This window comes from Aristolochia californica, unplaced genomic scaffold (assembly GCF_029961685.1).
Source record: "Aristolochia californica isolate CCGP_79_NKW_82.1479 unplaced genomic scaffold, dmAriCali1.0.hap1 SCAF_2, whole genome shotgun sequence".
In the NCBI taxonomy this organism is placed as follows: Eukaryota; Viridiplantae; Streptophyta; class Magnoliopsida; order Piperales; family Aristolochiaceae; genus Aristolochia; species Aristolochia californica.
In genome coordinates this window covers 7,860,808-7,880,054 of record NW_027181881.1, presented here as the reverse complement: position 1 = coordinate 7,880,054, position 19,247 = coordinate 7,860,808, and the positions used below count along the sequence as shown (strand labels likewise).

Sequence of the window (19,247 nt, the reverse complement as noted above, 5' to 3'; positions counted from 1 at the left end):
TAAGACCAAAGTTTTTTTAGTATTTAAGCGTTTACTTGTGCTTCTAGAGACTCAATTCTCTGCTAGTGTCAAAGTCTTGCGCTCTAATTCTGGCGGAGAATACACGTCTAATGAGTTTCAGGACTTTCTTCAAAGCAAAGGGATTGTCTCTCAGCGCTCTTGTCCTTCGTCACCGCAACAAAATGGTGTTGTTGAGCGGAAAAATCATCACCTTCTTGATGTCGTCAGAACCCTTTTACTTGAATCATCTGTTCCTTCTCGTTTTTGGTGTGAAGCGCTTTCTACTTCGGTTCATTTGATCAATCGCTTACCTTCTCCTACATTACATCATGCTTCTCCTTTCTTTCAGTTGTTTGGCCATTCTCCTTCATATTCTGATCATTGGACATTTGGTTGTGTTTGTTTTGTGCACCTCCCTGCTCATGAACGACATAAACTTACAACCCAATCAGTTAAGTGTGCTTTTCTTGGTTGTGCTATACCTCAAAAGGGTTATGTTTGTTATGATCCACATGCTCGTCGTATACGTGTTTCTCGGAATGTGGTTTTCTTTGGAAATCAATATTTCTTTCCATTTCATGTTGAGCTGCCATCTGCATCTTTATCTCTTCTGCCTAACTTTGATGATTCTCTGACAATTGTGGAAAGGTTCAAACCTGGTTTTGTGTATGGAAGACATAGTAGACATGAGTCTGGTTCCACTTCCTTTGTGCCCCCTCACGATCTTGTCCTGGCTCCTGATCCTACTCCTGCTCTAGCTTCCACCGTTGTTCACCGGCTACTCGCCGTTCTCGGCCTCTTCATTGGTATGGTTTCTCCTCCACTGTCTCTCCTATGGCTACTTTATCCTCTATTTCCATTCCCACTTGTTACAAACAGGCCATGGCACATGAGTGTTGGCAGAATGCAATGCAAACAGAACTTCGAGCACTTGAGGATAATCACACTTGGGATATTGTTCCTTACCCTCCTACAATTAAGCCTCTTGGGAGTAAATGGGTTTTCTCTATAAAACTTCGCTTTGATGGCTATTTGGATCGGTATAAAGTTAGCCTGGTAGCTCTGGCAACAAACAGGAATATGGGATTGATTATGAAGATACATTAGCTCCTGTTGCCAAAATGACCACAGTTTGTACTATCTTAGCTATTGTTGCTTCCCAGTCATGGCAACTGCATTAGATGGATGTGAAGAATGCCTTTCTTCACGGTGATCTTCACGAAGAGATCTACTTGAAGCTTCCCTATGGTATAATTATTTCTTCTCCTCCTGATGTTTGTAAGCTACGGCGTTCTCTATATGGACTCATGCAAGCTCCCCGGGCTTGGTTTGAGAAGTTTTGCAGTAAGCTTCTTATCTTCCGGTTTACACAAAGTCAGTATGATTCTTCTCTCTTCTTCTACAAGTTGGCATCGGGTATAGTCCTTATCTTGGTTTATGTGGATGATATTATCATTACTGGCACTGACTGTGGTTTGATTACTAAGGTTCAACAGTTGTTGCATGCCACTTTCCATATGAAAGATCTTGGCCAGCTCACATACTTCTTAGGACCATATGAAAGATCTTGGCCAGCTCACATACTTCTTAGGACTGAAAGTCATCAGGCCAATGGTTTTTCTTAAACCAACATAAGTATATTCAAGATATTATTACCTTGGCTGGTTTGGAGGACACTTTTTCTGTTGATAATCCTATGGATACAGGAAAGATGAAGGGGACTTTCTAGATGACCCTACTCTCTACTGGCGCCTGGTTGGAAGTCTCATCTACTTGACCACTACTCGCCCTGATATCTCTTATGCTGTTCATCAGGTCAGTTAGTTTATGTCCTCTCCTCGTCATCTCCATATTGCTGCAGTTCGATGCATCATCCGCTATCTTCGAGGTTCTCCTACTCGTGGGTTATTCTTTCCTACAGGCTCCTCTGTTCAACTTATTACTTATAGTGATGCTGATTGAGCTGGGTGTCCGGACACACGTCGATCTACTACGGGTTGGTGTATGTTTTTAGGTGATGCCTTAATTTCTTGGAGATGTAAGAAACAAGATTGTGTTTCTAAATCCTCTACTAAGGCTGAGTATCGTGTCATGTCTACTACTTGTTCTGAGATTGTATGGCTACGCGGTCTTCTTGCGGAGCTTGAGTTCCCTCAGACTACTTCTACCCCTCTTCATGCTAACAACACTAGTACTATTTAGATTGCCACCAACCCTGTTTTCCATGAACGCACCAAACACGTTGAGGTTGATTGTCATTCTATCCGAGATACCTTGGATAGTCGGGTGATATCTCTTTCTTACATTTCTTCAAATCTCCAAGTGGCCGATGTCTTCTCCAAAGCAATCACTTGGCAGCGGCATCAATTTTTGGTTGGCAAATTGTTGTTGGTTGACTTACCAGCATCAATTTGAGGGGGGATGTTATCGTATATTTGTATTTATGAAAGGGCATTATTGTAATTTTCTGTATCTTATAACTTAAACGTCTATATATATGTATTGGGAAGAAATCAGGGCATCGAAAATAAAAATTGATCTCTCGTTATTACCTTGGTCTTGGAGAAATTGATTAAGACCACATCACCAAACTTTTCAAATTAGGCCTGTGGACTCTATTTAAGTCCATAAATAGTATTTTACAACTTGCACACCTTTCCTTTCCCCTCTTGAGCAACATACCCTGGAGGTTGTTTCATAAACACTTCCTCATGTAAATCACCATTTAGAAAGTCATTCTTCACCTCGAGTTCAAAGAGAGGCTCACCCTTATTAACAATCACATATATTAAGATACGTACTGAAGTAAGTCGGGCCATAGGAGAGAATGTCTCAAAGGCATCAACTCGAAAAGTCTGCGTATACCCCTTCGCCTCCAGTTGAGCTTTGTATCGTTCAATAGAGCCATCAACATTATAATTGATAGTATAAACCCAACAACACCCCACAATAGCTGCTCTTACAAGTGGATCACTTAGACACCATGTTCCCCGAGACACCAATACATTCATCTCATCATCCATAACTTGTTTCCATTTTGGAGAGCACAAGGCTTCCTGTATTGTTTGACTCGTAGCATCCTAGTTTTCTCTAACCGGTCAACTATATACTTCTTTTGTGACAAAACCAATCCAGACTTGGTCTTTGCCTCTTCAATGCCCAAAAAGTATCTTATTAGTAGAGATCCTGTGTCTGAAAGTGATTCTTTATATGACTTTTGTCTTTTAACAACACTCTTGACATCAGTATATCATCAACATATGCAATCAAAACTACCACTTTGGAGCTTCTTTTCATAACAGACACAAAATGACCACAATGACTTCTCTTGAACCTAAAAGTCATGACTACTTTGTTGAACTTATCAAACCCAACATATCTTTTTGGACTCCCCTTGAAACATACCTAGAGGTTGCTCCAGATAAAATTTTCAACCAAATCACCATACAAGAATGTATTCTTTACTTCTAGTTAGACAAGAGGCTATCCTTTATGTACTAGGAAGTTATAAAGGAGGATATTCTAGTGGGAGGGGGGAATTAAATTATTCATTTACCCACAAGCATAAAGACTAAGATACCCCTAAAGTTACATTATCAAACAATGGGCATATGTAATTCGATGTGCTAATTCTAGAGTGGATTCACCAGTTAGGAATAATGACACACTCCGACATCTTGTTGTGAGAGAGAGATCTCCACTTGATTTAGGCTGTTCAATGGTATTTTTTTCTTGCCTAGAGGTTGCCATTGGTCTTGTTCTTACTTATTTTATATTTCCTTTTCTTCCCTTAATGAAATTTGCACCACTTTCAAAAAATGACTTCTGAAATCTAATTCTCACGAGGGTTCACTTTTTTGTAGTACACAGGTTATGCTTCTTGGTTTTGTGCTTCTTGGACGTTCTCTTGAAGAACAAGCAAGACTCACAGCTTCAAGTGATATGAATGAACTCTTAGTAAGTTCTATGATGTGAATGAACTCTGCACTGTTTTGTCTTATAGTCTTCTTTTTGTCAATAAGTGCATGTCATGTGATTTTCGTTGATCTCTTTCTTCTGTTGTTTAATATAGAATTTTTACATGCAGTCACTGGTATCATCTCAGTCACGTTTAGTGCTCAGTAACATGAAGAATAGTTCTTCAGTTGATGATGTCCTAGATGCTGATTCTATTTGTGTTGAGGTGGTCACGGATGATGTTCGTGCTGGTGATTCGCTGCTGGTTTTGCCTGGAGAAACAATTCCTGTAGATGTGCGTCGCCTGAAGAGTAGCTACTTTGATTCTTTAGCTGTGATTACAATTGTTCTGAGTGGGAGCAGAAGTGGTTTTCGATCCACTGTCTCCTTTTATTTTAGTTACTTAATTACCCTCTCATAAACTAATAAAGGGTGTTTTTGTAACTTGTATTAGCGAGAACTGTATATAGGATTAAGGTGTTGAGTTCATAATTACCCTCTCTTTCTCAAAGTTCTCTTATTATTATTATTATTATTATTATTATTATTATTATATATATATATATTTTTTATGGAAATGGCTTCTTGTTTTATCTTCTTTATCTCTTTCTTCTATCTCTTGACTTTCCAATTTTCTCCTCTCTTGTTGGAAGCACTCTAAAGTCACACTTGCTTCTTTCAAAATTTTCTCTCATTTTCCTTAACGAGCAGTATGAGACTTCTAACAGTCATCTTTCATTTTTATGAGCTTCATGTCAACTGATAGGTTCTGCAAGTTTGATCTTTTTATGTTTAGTTTTTGGACCATCTATAGTGATGTCCAAATTAGTTGAAAATTTGAGGGCTTTGACATTTGAAATGTTAGTGGCATTGTTTCTTCTTCAAAATCTCAAACATGTTTATGATTTTTGGTTCTTAGGGAACTGTGCTTGCTGGTAGAAGTGTGGTTGATGAATCCATGCTCACTGGAGAATCCCTTCCCGTAATCAAGGAAAGAGGTCTTAAAGTTTCTGCGGGGACAGTAAACTGGGTGAGTGTCCACTTTGAAATTCTTAGTTGTTGCTGTAGCAATGGGATTTTATCAAATGCACTGGTCCTCAAAGTTTGTTAAATGAAGTACTAAACAATCTAAATACTTCAACTCTAATTCTGTTTAGATTGATACGTTAAAATGCAAATTCAAAATTACACTTTATTCATATACCTAAGCTTGTCTTCTTTTTTTTTTTTTTTTGAGTAAAAAGGTGTGAATATATTACTAAAAAAAGTAAAAATACACAAATACAAATACCTTACAGAACAAGGGCTTCCTCCACAACAAGATGTTGGAGGGAAATGCCTAATTTAGCCTGATTATCCTCTAGGTGATTAGCGGATCTTGGAATATAATTTCAATTACATTGCAAATGAGAAAATAAATTACATATATCCTCAAATAGATCCCAGTGCCTCCAAGGAGGCTTAGAAGACTTCTTGCACCAATTGATAACGACTTTTGAATCCCCTTCGACGCAAAGAGGCCTCACCAGCCGTTGTTGAAAAAGTTTTAAACGTTTATATAACCCAGAAAACTCGCCAGTGGTTGAATCAGACATGCCAATTGGCCCAGCAAAAGAGAAGAGAAGATTTCCATTATCGTCACGGATTACCCTCCAAATCCAGCAGGCCTGGGGTAGTCCAAGGCGCTTCCGTTGAAATTTAATTTGAAATGTCCCATTGGAGGAGGAGACCAGGTTTCCATGGCCGGGGGGTGAGATGGGTAAGACATTTCCGCTATAAATTACCAATTTCCATTGAATTTTGTTCCTTTGAGATTTTGGAATTCTTTCCGCATGAGTATCCTGGAGGTAACTTGCCCAATAATTCTATTGCTCAATATATTTCTTGGAAGAGATTTTCTGTTAAATTTCCGATTATTCCTTTCTTTCGATAAGGCCTAGACGATATGACCAACACAGCAAGAGATAAGTAATTTTCCGAGCTTAGGAAGATGAGCGCTTGTGACAGTGAGTATTTTTTTTTTTGAAAAAGATGTATTAATAAAACGAGAGAAACTACAAAATTTGGGGGAGCAGGTCCCTTACAACCAGCGATTGTAGGGTAGCTCCCTGCCTGGCAAGCGCATCTGCTGCTGAATTAGCGGATCTCGGAATGTGAGTCCAAATACAAGAAACAGTTGAGGTAATTTCTAAATTTCTCGAAAGGTATCCCAATGCCGCCACGGAGGAGAGGATGCACTCTCACACCATCCTATAACCACTTTTGAGTCACCTTCGATATGAAGAGGCCCGCTGCATTTGTCTCTGAAGACGCGGAGATTGGAGAGGTGGCCATGTAACTCTGCAGACGCAGAGTTGGATATGGTTAGAGGGTCGGCAAAAGAGAAAAGTTGGTTGCCGGAATGATCTGAAATAACTCCTTTGAAACCAGAAATCCTAGGGTTACCAAGAGACGAGCCATCAAAATTTAACTTAAGATAACCAGGTTTAGGAGGAGTCCATTCTTGCAAAACCGGGATTTTTTCCCCAGAGTGCATCATAGCCAAATTTCTCCAGTTTTCACGAATAGGGGTGCCCAAGACCCACCACTCGGTTTGCAACCCGATCTGCAGATTCACCTTTTGCATCAAAACATCTTCTATTGTGCTCATTCCAAAGCCCCCACAGGATGAAACTAACACAGGCAGAGAGCATCATTTTTCCAAGGCGAGGCAGAGGGGTACCAGTGAGCGACAATCTGAACGAGAGTAGCTCAGCCGCCTTGTAGAATTGTAACCCAAACTTACTAAGAATGCATGTCCACACCTTCCAAGAGAATATGCATTGAAGCAAAATGTGGTTTGTGGTTTTAGCATCAGAGTTGTAGAATGGGCACAAGGGGTCAATAGAGGGTTGTCCTCTTCTGCTAAGCACGTCTGCCGAGAGAATCTTGCCTTGACAGGCATTCCACATGAAGAATTTTATCTTTGGAGGGGCACATATACACCATACGAAGTTGATCTCATTCTCCCTCCAAGACAAATTCCAACCATTTAAGAAGCCATATGCGGATGATACAGTGAATGAGCCCTTTTTGTCTGGCCACCAAATGAGCTTGTCGGCCTTCAAAGGACGAATTCTAACCGAAGCAACAAAGTCCATCAAACGACTAGCCTCCAGGGCCTCACTATCTATCCTCAATATGAAGGCCCCCCCCCTCAAAAGCTTTTGCTACTGATATGTCTCTACGAGATTTGAGGAGAAAAAAGACTTTTGAATGCAACCTGTAGTGGCACCTGCCTCATCCACAAATCTTCCCAAAACTTGAGCGATCTACCATTGCCCACATAGAATCTATTTGTAGAATAAAATTTTGGAAGCGGAAGGTATAATGCTCTCCATATTAAGGATAGACCTCTTCAATTACCACCAAACATCCACCAATGAGTGTCCCCACCAAGCTTAACAAGAACCATTTCCTTCCAAAGATTTGAAGAATGGGTATTGAACTTCCATAGCCATTTAGAAGCAACGCTTGATTCGTATCCTTAGGTTTCCGAATTCCCAGGCCACCCATATTCTTTGGCAAGCATACATCATTCCATCTAACCAAATTATACTTAAAGGTGTTGCTCGATCCCCTCTATAAGAATCTTCTTTTGAGCCTATCCATAGCCTTACAAATGGATATAGGACAAGGCATAAAAGATAGTGCATAATTGGGAATTCCTGCATTGCAAGACTTGAGAAAGATGAGCCTCCCCGTTTTACTAAGCAGACGGCCCTTCCAGGATGCAAGCCTGGATTCAATTTTTTCAAACACCAGATTCCAAAGACTCTTGCCTATACGGCCATTGAATAATGGCAGACCAAAGAATGTTGCTGGTAGGTGGCTTGTTGTGCACCCAAATATACTTGCCATCTCTGTAAGAAGCTCAGGGCTAACATTGAAGCCCATGAGAGAAGTCTTTTCCCAATTAACTTTTTGGCCAAAAGCTAATTCAAAGAGCCCCAACATTGCTTGAATCTTTCTTGCACTGTCAGTGTTGCCGATTCCAAATATGATGGTATCATATGCATACTGAAGTATGGGAATATTAAAAACTTGACTGGTACTAGTAGGAGGGAGCCACCCAAGATTACCTGTCGAGTAAAACATAGCAGATAGAAATTCACAAACCATATTGAATAGAAGCGGGGAGAGTGGATCTCCTTGTCTAATTCCTCTGGTACCTTTGAAATAACCACATACTGAGCCATTAATGAGGAGAGAATATGAGGCCGAGCCCACACAACTTCTAATCCAGAATCTCCATCGATTGCCAAAACCCATTTTTTCCATAATCTCATCTAGCAGGATCCAATTCACTCTGTCAAAAGACTTTTCAAGATCTAGCTTCAAGGCAATTCTTGGATCCTTATTGCATCGGAAATGGTCAATAAGTTCATGAGCAACCATAGTAGAGTCCAGAATCTCTCTTCCTTTTAGGAAAGCGCCTTGCCCTTTGTGTATAACTGTTGGTAGGAGAACTTTTAGACGATGAGCCAAGATTCTGGCTATAATCTTGTAAGCACTTGAGACGAGACTGATAGGCCTGAAATCCTCTGGCTTCTCCACACTTGCTTTCTTCAGGACCAAGGCAATAAAAGACGCCTGATACTATGGAATGTGATACCATTGTTGAAAAAGCCATTAATCATTGCTATGATATCCCCCTTGAGACAAGGCCATAATCTTTTTAAAAAAACTCCATTAAAGCCATCAGGGCCCCGCGCCCTATCACTTTCCACGCCTGAAACAACATGTTCAACTTCTCCGGCTGAAAACGACAACTCTAGGAAAGAGGCAGCAGTTGGAGAGAGACGAGAGAGCCTGATATTCTGAAGCTTTGGTCTATTAGGGCATTCCTCCGAATATAAGTTTGTGAAAAACTTGAGCAACACATTAGCAATCGAAGTCCAACACGATGTTACCTCATTATTTATATATAATGAGGTAATACGGTTGGACCTACGCTTTGCCGAAGCCACAACATGAAAAAACTTTGTGTTGGCATCTCCCTCCTTTAGCCATTTAAATCTGGCACGTTGCTTCCAACGGACCTTCTCTTGATGGAGAATTAAATTAAGATTAGAATTTAGAGAAATTCGGGAAGACAGTGAGTATGGTAGCTGTGAGATTTTGAGAGGGACAATATTGAAGACCAATTTTGTTAATGAGTTCGGCCCAGACTGAATGGGCATAATCGCAGTGTAACAGAATATGATCCACGGTTTCAGGAGTGGTTTGGTAAAATGGGCACAAGGGATCCAGAACATTTGTTCCTCGGCGAATTAACGAATCAAATGTCAAAATTTTGTTTTGACACGCGGTCCAAATGAAGAACTTCGCTCTCGAAGGTACGAGTAAGGACCATGCTATGGCAGCAGGATGGCTGGATTGAACAAAGGGGGGAGAGAGTAGGAAGTTGTAGGCAGTAGAAGTAGAAAACGTACCTTGCGGGCATGGAGTCCATATGAGAGAGTTTGGTGCATTTCTGAGTCGAACCGACGATAGACTCGACGGAAGATTAGCAGCTTCAAGAGCTTCGACATCCATCAGCGCTTTACGAAGGTTCAAGTTCCACTCACTAGAATCTAGCCCGATCGCAGATATGGTCGCATCTTTGTTTCTAGCCAGAGAAAATATTTGACAATGGCTGGTATTGAAGCTGCTTGGGCCCACCCACCAGTTTTTCCAGAATATTTTGTGATGGCATTTTGAAAGCTGGCAACATCTGTGCAATCTTTTTCCACACAGGAGATAATTTATAATATCTTCCACCTTCGGTCCACCAGCCCAAATTTTTTTTTGCTTTGGCCGCAACTATGCCTCGCCATATCAATCGGTTGCATATTAAATTTCCAGATCCACTTCATAAGCAAGGTAGAATTTGTTGTTGCAGTATCACGGATCCCAAGACCACCCATTACAATAGGTTTACAAACATCAGCCCATTTAACAAGGCAATATTTTCTTTCCCCATTTTGCCCACCCCATAAAAATCTCCTTTTAAGGAACTCAATTCTATTTCGAATAGAAGCAGGGCATCTGTACAAGGAAAGAAAATAAGAAGGAATACCATGGAGGCAAGATTTGATAAGTCCAAGCTTACCAGCTTTGGACAAAAATTTTCCTCTCCAGGAAGCAAGTCTCCCTTCAAGACGCTCAATGATGGGGTGCCATGCGGATATTGAGGGTACAACAGGGGACAGAGGAAGATCCAAATATGTGCCCGGAGGGGAAGCTACTTTGCATCCCAAATATCTTGCCGTAGAATTTAAAACTGAAGGTTCAATATTGAAGCCCAAAATGGATGATTTAGCCCAACTTACCTTTTGTCTAGAAGACAGTTCAAAAAGGTTGAGCAAATCTTTCATGTGGGAGATCTGACTCATTGTACCTTCTCCAAAGAGTATAGTATCATCAGCATATTGCAGAAGCGGAATATCTTGGTTTGGGTCGTTAGAGACAGGATTGAGCCAACCCGAGCTTTTAGCGAACGGGACCATAGAAGCAAGATGCTCCCCGAAGAGAGTGAAAAGAAAAGGAGACAGAGGGTCACCTTGTCTGATGCCTCTTATAGCATTGAAGAAACTGCACGGCTTTCCGTTTACAAGGACAGAATATGATGCAGTAGAGATACAACATCTCATCCAAAATTTCCACCTAGTCCCAAAACCCATTCAGTCGAAGAGATAATCTATTAATTTCCAATTTGCTCGGTCAAAAGTTTTTTCAAAATCTATTTGAAGGACAAATCTTGGCTGATTTGATTTCTTGAAAGAGTCTAAGAGTTCACGAGCAGCCATGGAAGAGTCCAAGATATTCCTATCACGAATGAAAGCACTTTGGCAGGGATTTATGATTTTGAAAAGGTGGGACCTAAGACGGTTTGCCAGCAGACGAGCGATGATTTTATAGTAATTGGTAGTGAGGCTTATTGGTCTAAAATCTTGGGGGAGGGTAGAGGGGGATTTCTTTGGGGTTAGAGCAATGAAAGAAGCCCGTACGGCTTTATGGGTAATACCGACTTGGGTGGAAATTTTGGACAAAAGCATATACATCTGATTTGATTGTATCCCAAAATTTTTGGTAAAACTCACCATTAAAACCATCCGGTCCAAGAGCTTTATCTTTCGGGAGCCCACAGGCAACCAAATCGATTTCCTCTGTGCTAAAAGGTCTTTCCAGATCAGACACGTCCGAGGAAGAGATGTGCAGGTAATCGAGCTGCGGCAGCTTAGGCCGATTGTAGCGCTCTTCGGTGTACATCTTTGAGAAGAACTTCACAAGAATATTAGAAATGGAAGAGCTATTCATGATTACTTGGTCTCCAAGACAAAGAGAAGTGATATGGTTAGCCCTCCTCCTGGCCGAGGCAATGGCATGGAAGAACTTCGTATTTCCATCCCCCTCAACCATCCAGCAAAATCTAGCCCTCTGTTTCTAGCGAATAGATTCACAACGAAGCAAATTTGAATATTCTAAGTTTAATTGATTTCTAAGAAGTAAATCAGGTGGAGTAATAAACCTCTGCTTTTCGAATAGATCGAGCTCAAAGATGCGACGACGTACCGAGTCTTTTTGAGAAGCAGCAACAATATGATGATTTATGGACCAAGAACGAATCTTTGCTTAAGGGCTTTTATTTTGAGAGGAAGCGCCCAACCCAGGTTGGGGTGATGTTCCAGTTCTTTCCACCAGATAGGAAGGGAAGAGTTGAAGGACTCAATTAGGGTCCAGGAATTTTCTAACTGAAAAGGGGAGCGTGCCCAAGCGGGAGGGTGAGTGTTGATTTGAATAGGCCAATGACTAGAGCCGACTTTATTCAGGACTTCACCAAATGTGTTTGGAAAGAGTTGAAGCCATTCATTTGTAGCAAAGAAACAATCCAACTCGGAGAGGATGGGAGAGGATTGACCATTGGACCAGGTATTTTTTTTCCAGAGAGAGAAATTTCGGAAAGCTCGAGACTATCAATGAGATTGGAAAAAGTTCTCATTGTTGAAGTGGTTCTGATCGCGGAAGGGTTTTTTTCTGACCAAAAAAGAATGACATTGAAATCACAGGCCAGAAGCCAAGGCAGATCCCAGAGTTGGACGAGTTGAAATATTTCCTCCTAGAAGGAGGCAAGGTCGTTAGGTCAAGTCGGACCGTAAATACCAGCCAACGCCCATGAAGTTCCCAAGGAATAATCGTGGAAGCGAATGCCAATGGGTGAGGAGACGGGGGATTTGGGGAGGGTTTTGAGGGCGGTAGAGGAAGGGTGTTCCTTGGGATTCTCGCCCCGGTGTCAAGAGGTGGGGGAGAAGCAGGTGGCTGTTGATCGGGTGGGGATTCCAATGTGGATAGGTCTCGGGAGACGAGATGAAAAAAGACGGGGGAGACTTGGGTTGGGTCAGATGAGGTTTTCAAGATAGATTGACCTAGGAAAGTGATGTGGTAGGAGTTTGGGGAAGAGGCAAGGGTTGAGGGAGATAGGTTTCTCGGGTGATGGGCCTGGGCAGTTTGACTGATGGACGGAGGCGCAGGGAGTGGAGGTGAGGTCGAGGGTGATGACAGGATTGATGAAGTGATAGGAGGCTGGATAGGTTCAGGGAAAAGGACATGGGGTTTGATGGCTTGGGGCTCCAGGATGATCGGGCACGTGTTTTCTGACTGTACTTTGGGTGATGGGGGAGTCGATAGTGGTGAAAAAGACGGTTGTCGTGGGTTTGAGGCGGCCGAGGAGTGGCAATGTGGCAAAAGTGTAGTTGAGGTGGGTAGATGGTTAGTTTCATGAGATTGATCATATCTCCCTAATTATAGACTCTAAAACATCTAAAAGACTTGCCAAAATAAGTAACATTACAAAAATAGAAACCTCCTAATTACAATTCAATTGTAACTTACTAAATTGAAAACCATTTGTTGGAAAAAAATTACTGTAACTGTCTTAGAAACTTCCAAAAATGGACTTACTTTGGAACTTTCCCAAATTGACTGCTAATAAAATAAACTGCTAACCAAACACTTTCCTCAATAAAACTCTCATAATTAGGATTTATTAACAAACTAGGAAACTAATAAGAGTAGTAACTTGTTGACTTTCCTTTTATAGAAAGTATTAAACCATAGTACTTTCCTAAACAGCGACTTTCCAAGAAAAGTAAGTTGCTGTATTTTCAGTTCTCTGCTTTTCTTCTTCTTCTTCTTCTTCTTCTTTTTCTTTTATACTTCAATTGTTTTGAATGACTTCTTTTTCTTTTCCTTTTCAAAAAAAACTTCTTTTTCTTTAAGTTATAATAGCTGAAGATCAAGCTGATTGGACTCACATTTTGCTCTAAAGAAATCACTGACACCCACTTCAGGCAATTAATCACATATGATTTTTCTAGGCGGTCTACAATTACAAGTCATACATCTTAACAATTACTTAACAGGTAAAGGCTTCATCACAGGATGACAATGATAGGCGTTTTGTTTCTTCTTTCGTAATTGTAGTTGGTATGCTTGCTATTTTTCTTTGTCCAGCTTGTGCAACAAGCCTACTTCAGCTTGTTGCAGTTGTTAGAGCGTTTCTTGTAACTTTGAAAATGCATGACTTTTAATATTCTCTTTTTAGTGTAATTTATCTCATGAAGCCTCTGAAGAATTGTTTCTGACATAACACATGGATCATACTTGGAAAGTGGCAATTTAAAAATACAAAAAAGATTCTAACAAAATGCCTGGAAAATACTATTTCATTGAGGCCTGTTTATAAGTTATAAATGAATTTCTATACTGACGTGTTTGGAGCATCCTTATTATTTTCATTCCAGGATGGTCCCTTGAGAATTGAAGCCTCTACAACTGGTTCGATGTCCACAATAGCCAAGATTATTCGCATGGTTAGTATTCTGAGCTAATGACCCCTTCCATAATATATGTCAAAAAAAAAATTCCATAATTCTGATATTTGAGGCATTTCACAAAATCCTGCATGCGGCTTCTCTTTGAGTTCTATGAAAAAATAAACTTTTTTTGAAACAGGAAAAATAAACTTAACACTGATTCAGAATATTCTTTGGCATATGGACTCTCTTCTGCTTTTTCTTGTATAAGAGAAATAACAGGTTTTATGAAATGGTAAACTTGTTGCAGATTTTAGAATAATTTTTTGCTCTATTCATGCTCCTTTGCCTTTTCTTCTAGAGGACTAATGCAGCAACGTTGTTTATGTTAGTAATAATTTGACAATATATGTACTTAAATCAAATGGGATTAAAATTCTTCACAAGAATCAAGACAGTGATTTAGACTTCATAAGCTTTTGGGTTCCATGAATTGATGAATTAAGAAGAGAAAGTCAGATAAAAGAGGTGCAGGTGAGAGAAAGATGGAAGAAGAGGAAGAAGTCAGGTGCGCGAGATGAGGGGGTGAGATAGGAAGTGTGAAAATAGAGACGAGAGAAAGAAGGGATAGAGATGCAAAGTCAGCTGTCTTCCCCCTAATTATACTAAAAGATCTAATTACAAAGATATAAATATCCTCCGCTCATTAACTTAAAGTGAGGGTAAAAAGGTAAAAGCAACAAATTACAGAAATAACAGATAATTGTGACTTCTAACTAGTCTTCTAGCACTTCCCCTCAACATACCAAATTCCTTAGGCGACAATTTCAGCCACACCATGTCACAAATAGCACGAGTTATTGCCCGGTATTTTACGTCTGCACTAGACCTAGGTATGTCTTCTTATTTTTTTACTTTGCCAGGTAAATTCCCTCCAACAAAGGTCCAATACCCTGAAGCCGATTTCTTGTCATCTTGAGAACTTGACCAGGTTGCATTTGCATAGCCTTCTATATGAATATGACCATGTGACTTATAAACCAGCCCTTGTCCAAGAAACTTTTTGAGTTACCTCAGGATTCTTTCTAAGGTTAACCTATCAGATATTTGTAAATTATACATATACTAACTCATCACACTAACTAGAAAGGAGATAATTTTTCTAGTTAGTAAGGTAAATCAACTTACCGGCTACTATTCTAAATTTTTAAGGGTATTCAAATTCAACATCCAAGTCTGAACTACAAGAACCTTTACATTGGATCCATTGGAGCCTCTATTAGTCTACAGTAAGAGCCTCTATAGGTCTGCACCGAAGCATCTTACGTCTCTTTTAATAGATCTAGTACATGCTTCCTTTGTGAAAGGAGGATCCAATACTGGGACTACTACACTTCAATTCCCTGAAAGTATTTCAACATCCCAATATCTTTGAAATGAAAATTTTCATGCAAACCATTCTTCACCATTGGTATTTCATTGTTATAACTACTTTTGATAATAGTATCATCTACATAAACTATCATAAATACCATACCTTTCACCAGAGCCACGACCTCCATGGCCTCTAGCTATGCTCCCTCTTCCTCTACCTCGAGAAAACATAGTTGAATTTTTTGTAGATGGTGGATGTGAATCGGAGTTTTTTTTTTTTTTTTAAATAGTGCCAAGTTATATTAAAAAGTTGCAAAGAGCAAAATTACAAGGTGGGGGGACCGTCCCATACAATGAGAGATTGCAGGGAGGTTCCAAGTTTAGCTAATCTATTGACCGAGGAATTGGTTGATCGAGGGATATGATTCCAAGTACAAGAAATGGTAGATACAATGTCAAATATAGAAGAAATGGTGGGCCAATGTCAGTTATTAATTAGAATCTGAAGCATTGTAGCACGAATATCATCAAAAGAGAGTTTGCCAAACATACTGAAGACCTGATTTTTAGCCACCCATAAATAAGGCTTCAAATTTCTTGGACATAATGAAGCTATTAAGGCTTCTCTTTGTTTTTCATGTACTGCATTTGAGAATATGGCTGCCCTAGTTTCCGCTCCTATGACATACCTCTCAACCAGGAAAATAAGCATATAGATCATCTCCTTGCTTAGTAGTGTAGATATCCTGAAAAATGTCATGCAGCATTTGAAGACTATCAAAACTTGCATACAATGTGCAACATCTATCCCAAATATGTTTGGTTGTATCTAGATGATTACATTGTTAAACACCTTCTCTTCCATGCTATTGATCATACAATAGATGACCAATGTGTCTTCCTTCTCATTTCAAAAAAAAAAAAAATGTGTCTTCCTTCTACAATTTCTTATACTTAGCATCTTGTTTATCGACAATAGGTGAAGGTTGAGTAAACTGATCAAATAAATCACGGTGATCAAGAATTATTTAACGGATTAAGACCATAGAAGATAGATATGTTGATTTATAGGGCCAACACATAAACCCAAGAGATCTTAAGGGAAGGAGAGAAGAGAGAAGAAATCAAGGGAGAGAAAGAAGAGGAAAAAAAAGAGATGTGTAAAGATGATTTTGAGCCAAGAGGAAGAGGCTTGAATGCTCTAACCCATGCCTTGAGGTTGTATTTATAGTTGTGTGAAAGTATTTACAATGACTAAAATGCCCTTAGGGCTGCATGATGTTGAGGATTCGATGGCTAACCAAGTCATCCAAAGGAGGCACCACTGAGTCACTAAGTTAATTGCTTTTATTTTCATATTTCATATTGCTTTTAATTTCTTTTTGATTAATTTTTTAAGTCAGAATGCCGCAGGGGCAGAAGTGTAATTTTTAAACCCTAAGCTCTATTTGCGTCAACCCTATTTAGAGGGAAAAGGGAATGAAGAAGGACAAGTCTGGTTTTAGGTTAAACAGGGTAGAGAGTTCTCCTTGACGAGCTCTAGGTCCAGGTTCCCTCTTGAATATGATTTTCTCTCGTATCCCTTTTTGATTTCTTTTTTTTTCCATAATCCATTACCGAGGGAAAAGAGGTCTCTCAACCTCTTTTCCGTGAACAGCAAGAGGTTTCTCAACCTCTCTTTCCGTGAGCAGCAAGAGGTCTCTCAACTTCTTTTCCGAGAACAACAAGAGGTTCCTATACCTCTTAATCGAGAGCAGCAACACCTTCCAGTGCTGAATTCATCCTTCAAATTCTGGATTCACCAATCCCACGCTGAGTTACTAGATCCATGGCAATGACCACAACAACTTGGTATCAGAGCAGGGTAACACCGGGGATTTCAGCAATGGTGAGTTAAGAGAGTTGTTGATCAGAGGGCAGAATGCGCAGGCAAAAAACGAGAGAAGGTTTGCTCAAATCATGCAGAAGTTGGAACAAATCCCAAATATGAATCTCCAGATCGACAAACTCTCAGGTATGTTGGGGAGTATTTTGGCTGGAAGAAACTCAACCCCAGAACAAAGAGGAGAGGACAACTTGCACAGCAGAGGGGGGGACCAGTTTGCAAGGCACACTGGTTTCCCTGCGTAGACTGGAACTTTCAACCAGGGAGGAGGCACCGTACCCAGGTATACAAATTGGATTTTCCTACTTTACTGGGTCAGACAACCCCTTGATTTGGTTACATAGGTGCGGAAAATTTTTTCTCCATCAAAGAACAACAAAAATTGATAAGGTGGGACTGGCCGCCTTCCACATGCTTGATGTAGCTCAACTTTGGTTTTATCAAGTCGAGCTGGACAGATTGGTGTTGGATTGGGAAGAGTTAAAAAAATTATGTACTATGCGGTTTGGTCCTCCAGCACACAGCAACCCGTTGGGGGGACTTGGTGCTGTTAAGACAGACTAGCCCAGTAGAACTATATCAAAAACAGTTCCGAGAAAAATTGACCCGAGCCAGCCGGATGGTTTGCATAGACCAGCAGGTCAATTTATTTACAGCCAGCCTTAATGAGTCCTTAAGGTTAGAGGTGGAGCTCCACGCACTTGCTGATTTGGCTTGAGCAATGAATTTAGCTCGAGTACTGGAAACAAGACAAAAAGTTAAAAATCGAAGGATAGCTTGGCAAGGGGATCGGGACACTTCCATTACTTGGCAAGGGAGGTGCAACACTTCACCTCAGGTGACCTTTCCAGTAGTGCAACCGCCTAGAAATAACCCAATTACTACTCTGGCAGCAGATACACGCCCCAACAACCCACCAGCCCAGTATATCCGAAAATTAACAAGTATAGAGATGGCTGACTGCAGGGCAAAGAACCTGTGTTACAGCTGTGATGAACCGTATAGGGCAGGCCACCAGTGTAAACAGTTATTCTAGCTAGAAGTAGCTGAAGTAGCAGAACCAAAACCGAGTGATGATACTACAAAGGAGGATGCTCCAGAAATCTCTCTGAATGCCATTACATGCCAGAAATTTGTCAAAACTATGCAAGTCAGGGCTCGGGTGATGGACCAGGAACTTTTCAGCCTCGTGGATTTGGGAAGTACACATAATTTTCTTAGCTTAACAGCTGCTCAACACCTTAAACTGCAGACCCTTCCCCACCCAACAGCTATGGTTTCGATTGCCAATGGACAGAAAGTTCCTAGCTATGGGATCAGCAAAGCGGTAAAGTTCTCAATCGGTACAACTTTCTTTCATTCAAATTTTTTGGTCATACCTTTAGCCGGGTTCGATATGGTATTGGGTATTAAATGGTTGCAAACATTGGGCCCTATTTTGTGGGACTTCTCTGCTTTAACTATGAGTTTTGCAACAGGTAGACGCCAAGTGCTGTTACAGGGCAGTCAAGTTGACAAGCGACATCACATTCATACCCTCCACAAACAGGACCAACTAGACAGCACTTTAGACAAACTCCTAGATGAGTTCTCTGACTTGTTCCAAGAGCCTTCAGGGCTGCCTCCCTTGAGGCACCGTGATCATCGGATCTATATAAAACCTGGCTCAGATGTAGTGGTGGTTAGACCATACCGGTATCCACACCTCCAGAAAGATGAAATAGAAAAGCAGTGCCAAGCCATGCTGCAATAGGGCCTTATTCTATTCGCAGCAGCCATTCCCCATTTTCTTCACCAGTTCTCCTCGTTAAGAAACATGATGGCACATGGAGATTTTGTGTCGATTATAGGGATTTGAATGTCCAAACCGTAAAAGATAAGTTCCCTATCCATGTGGTGGAGGAGCTCCTAGATGAATTACGCGGTTCATGGGTATTCACCAAATTGGACTTGCGCTCAGGGTATCTGTTATGGACTCCATAACATCTAGAGTCATTGCTAGACGTAGGACTTAAGTGGTGTCACTTTCAAATTAAGTTTGAGGGTTGGGTCTAATGTAATTTTGAGTGATTATTGTGGGGCTCGTCATGGCTAGGGAGTGTTAGCGTCAGGGTTTGGGAAGTGTAAACGTCATAGCTGGGTAGTGTGTGGTTTGGGGAGTGTAAACGTCATAGCTGGGTAGTGTGTGGTTTGGG

General features: G+C 40.6%; 1 protein-coding gene across 2 annotated transcripts in view; it reads left to right on the top strand.

The window, feature by feature from the left end:
- LOC137956360 (copper-transporting ATPase PAA2, chloroplastic) overlaps positions 1-19,247 on the top strand; it is a 77,826-nt gene that overhangs the window by 17,882 nt on the left and 40,697 nt on the right. For both annotated transcript variants that reach the window (XM_068803827.1, XM_068803830.1), the window contains exons 5-8: positions 3,871-3,957; positions 4,088-4,252; positions 4,877-4,987; positions 13,782-13,850. In XM_068803827.1, coding sequence (XP_068659928.1) covers positions 3,871-3,957; positions 4,088-4,252; positions 4,877-4,987; positions 13,782-13,850 — 432 coding nt within the window. The remainder of the gene's footprint in view (positions 1-3,870; positions 3,958-4,087; positions 4,253-4,876; positions 4,988-13,781; positions 13,851-19,247) is intronic.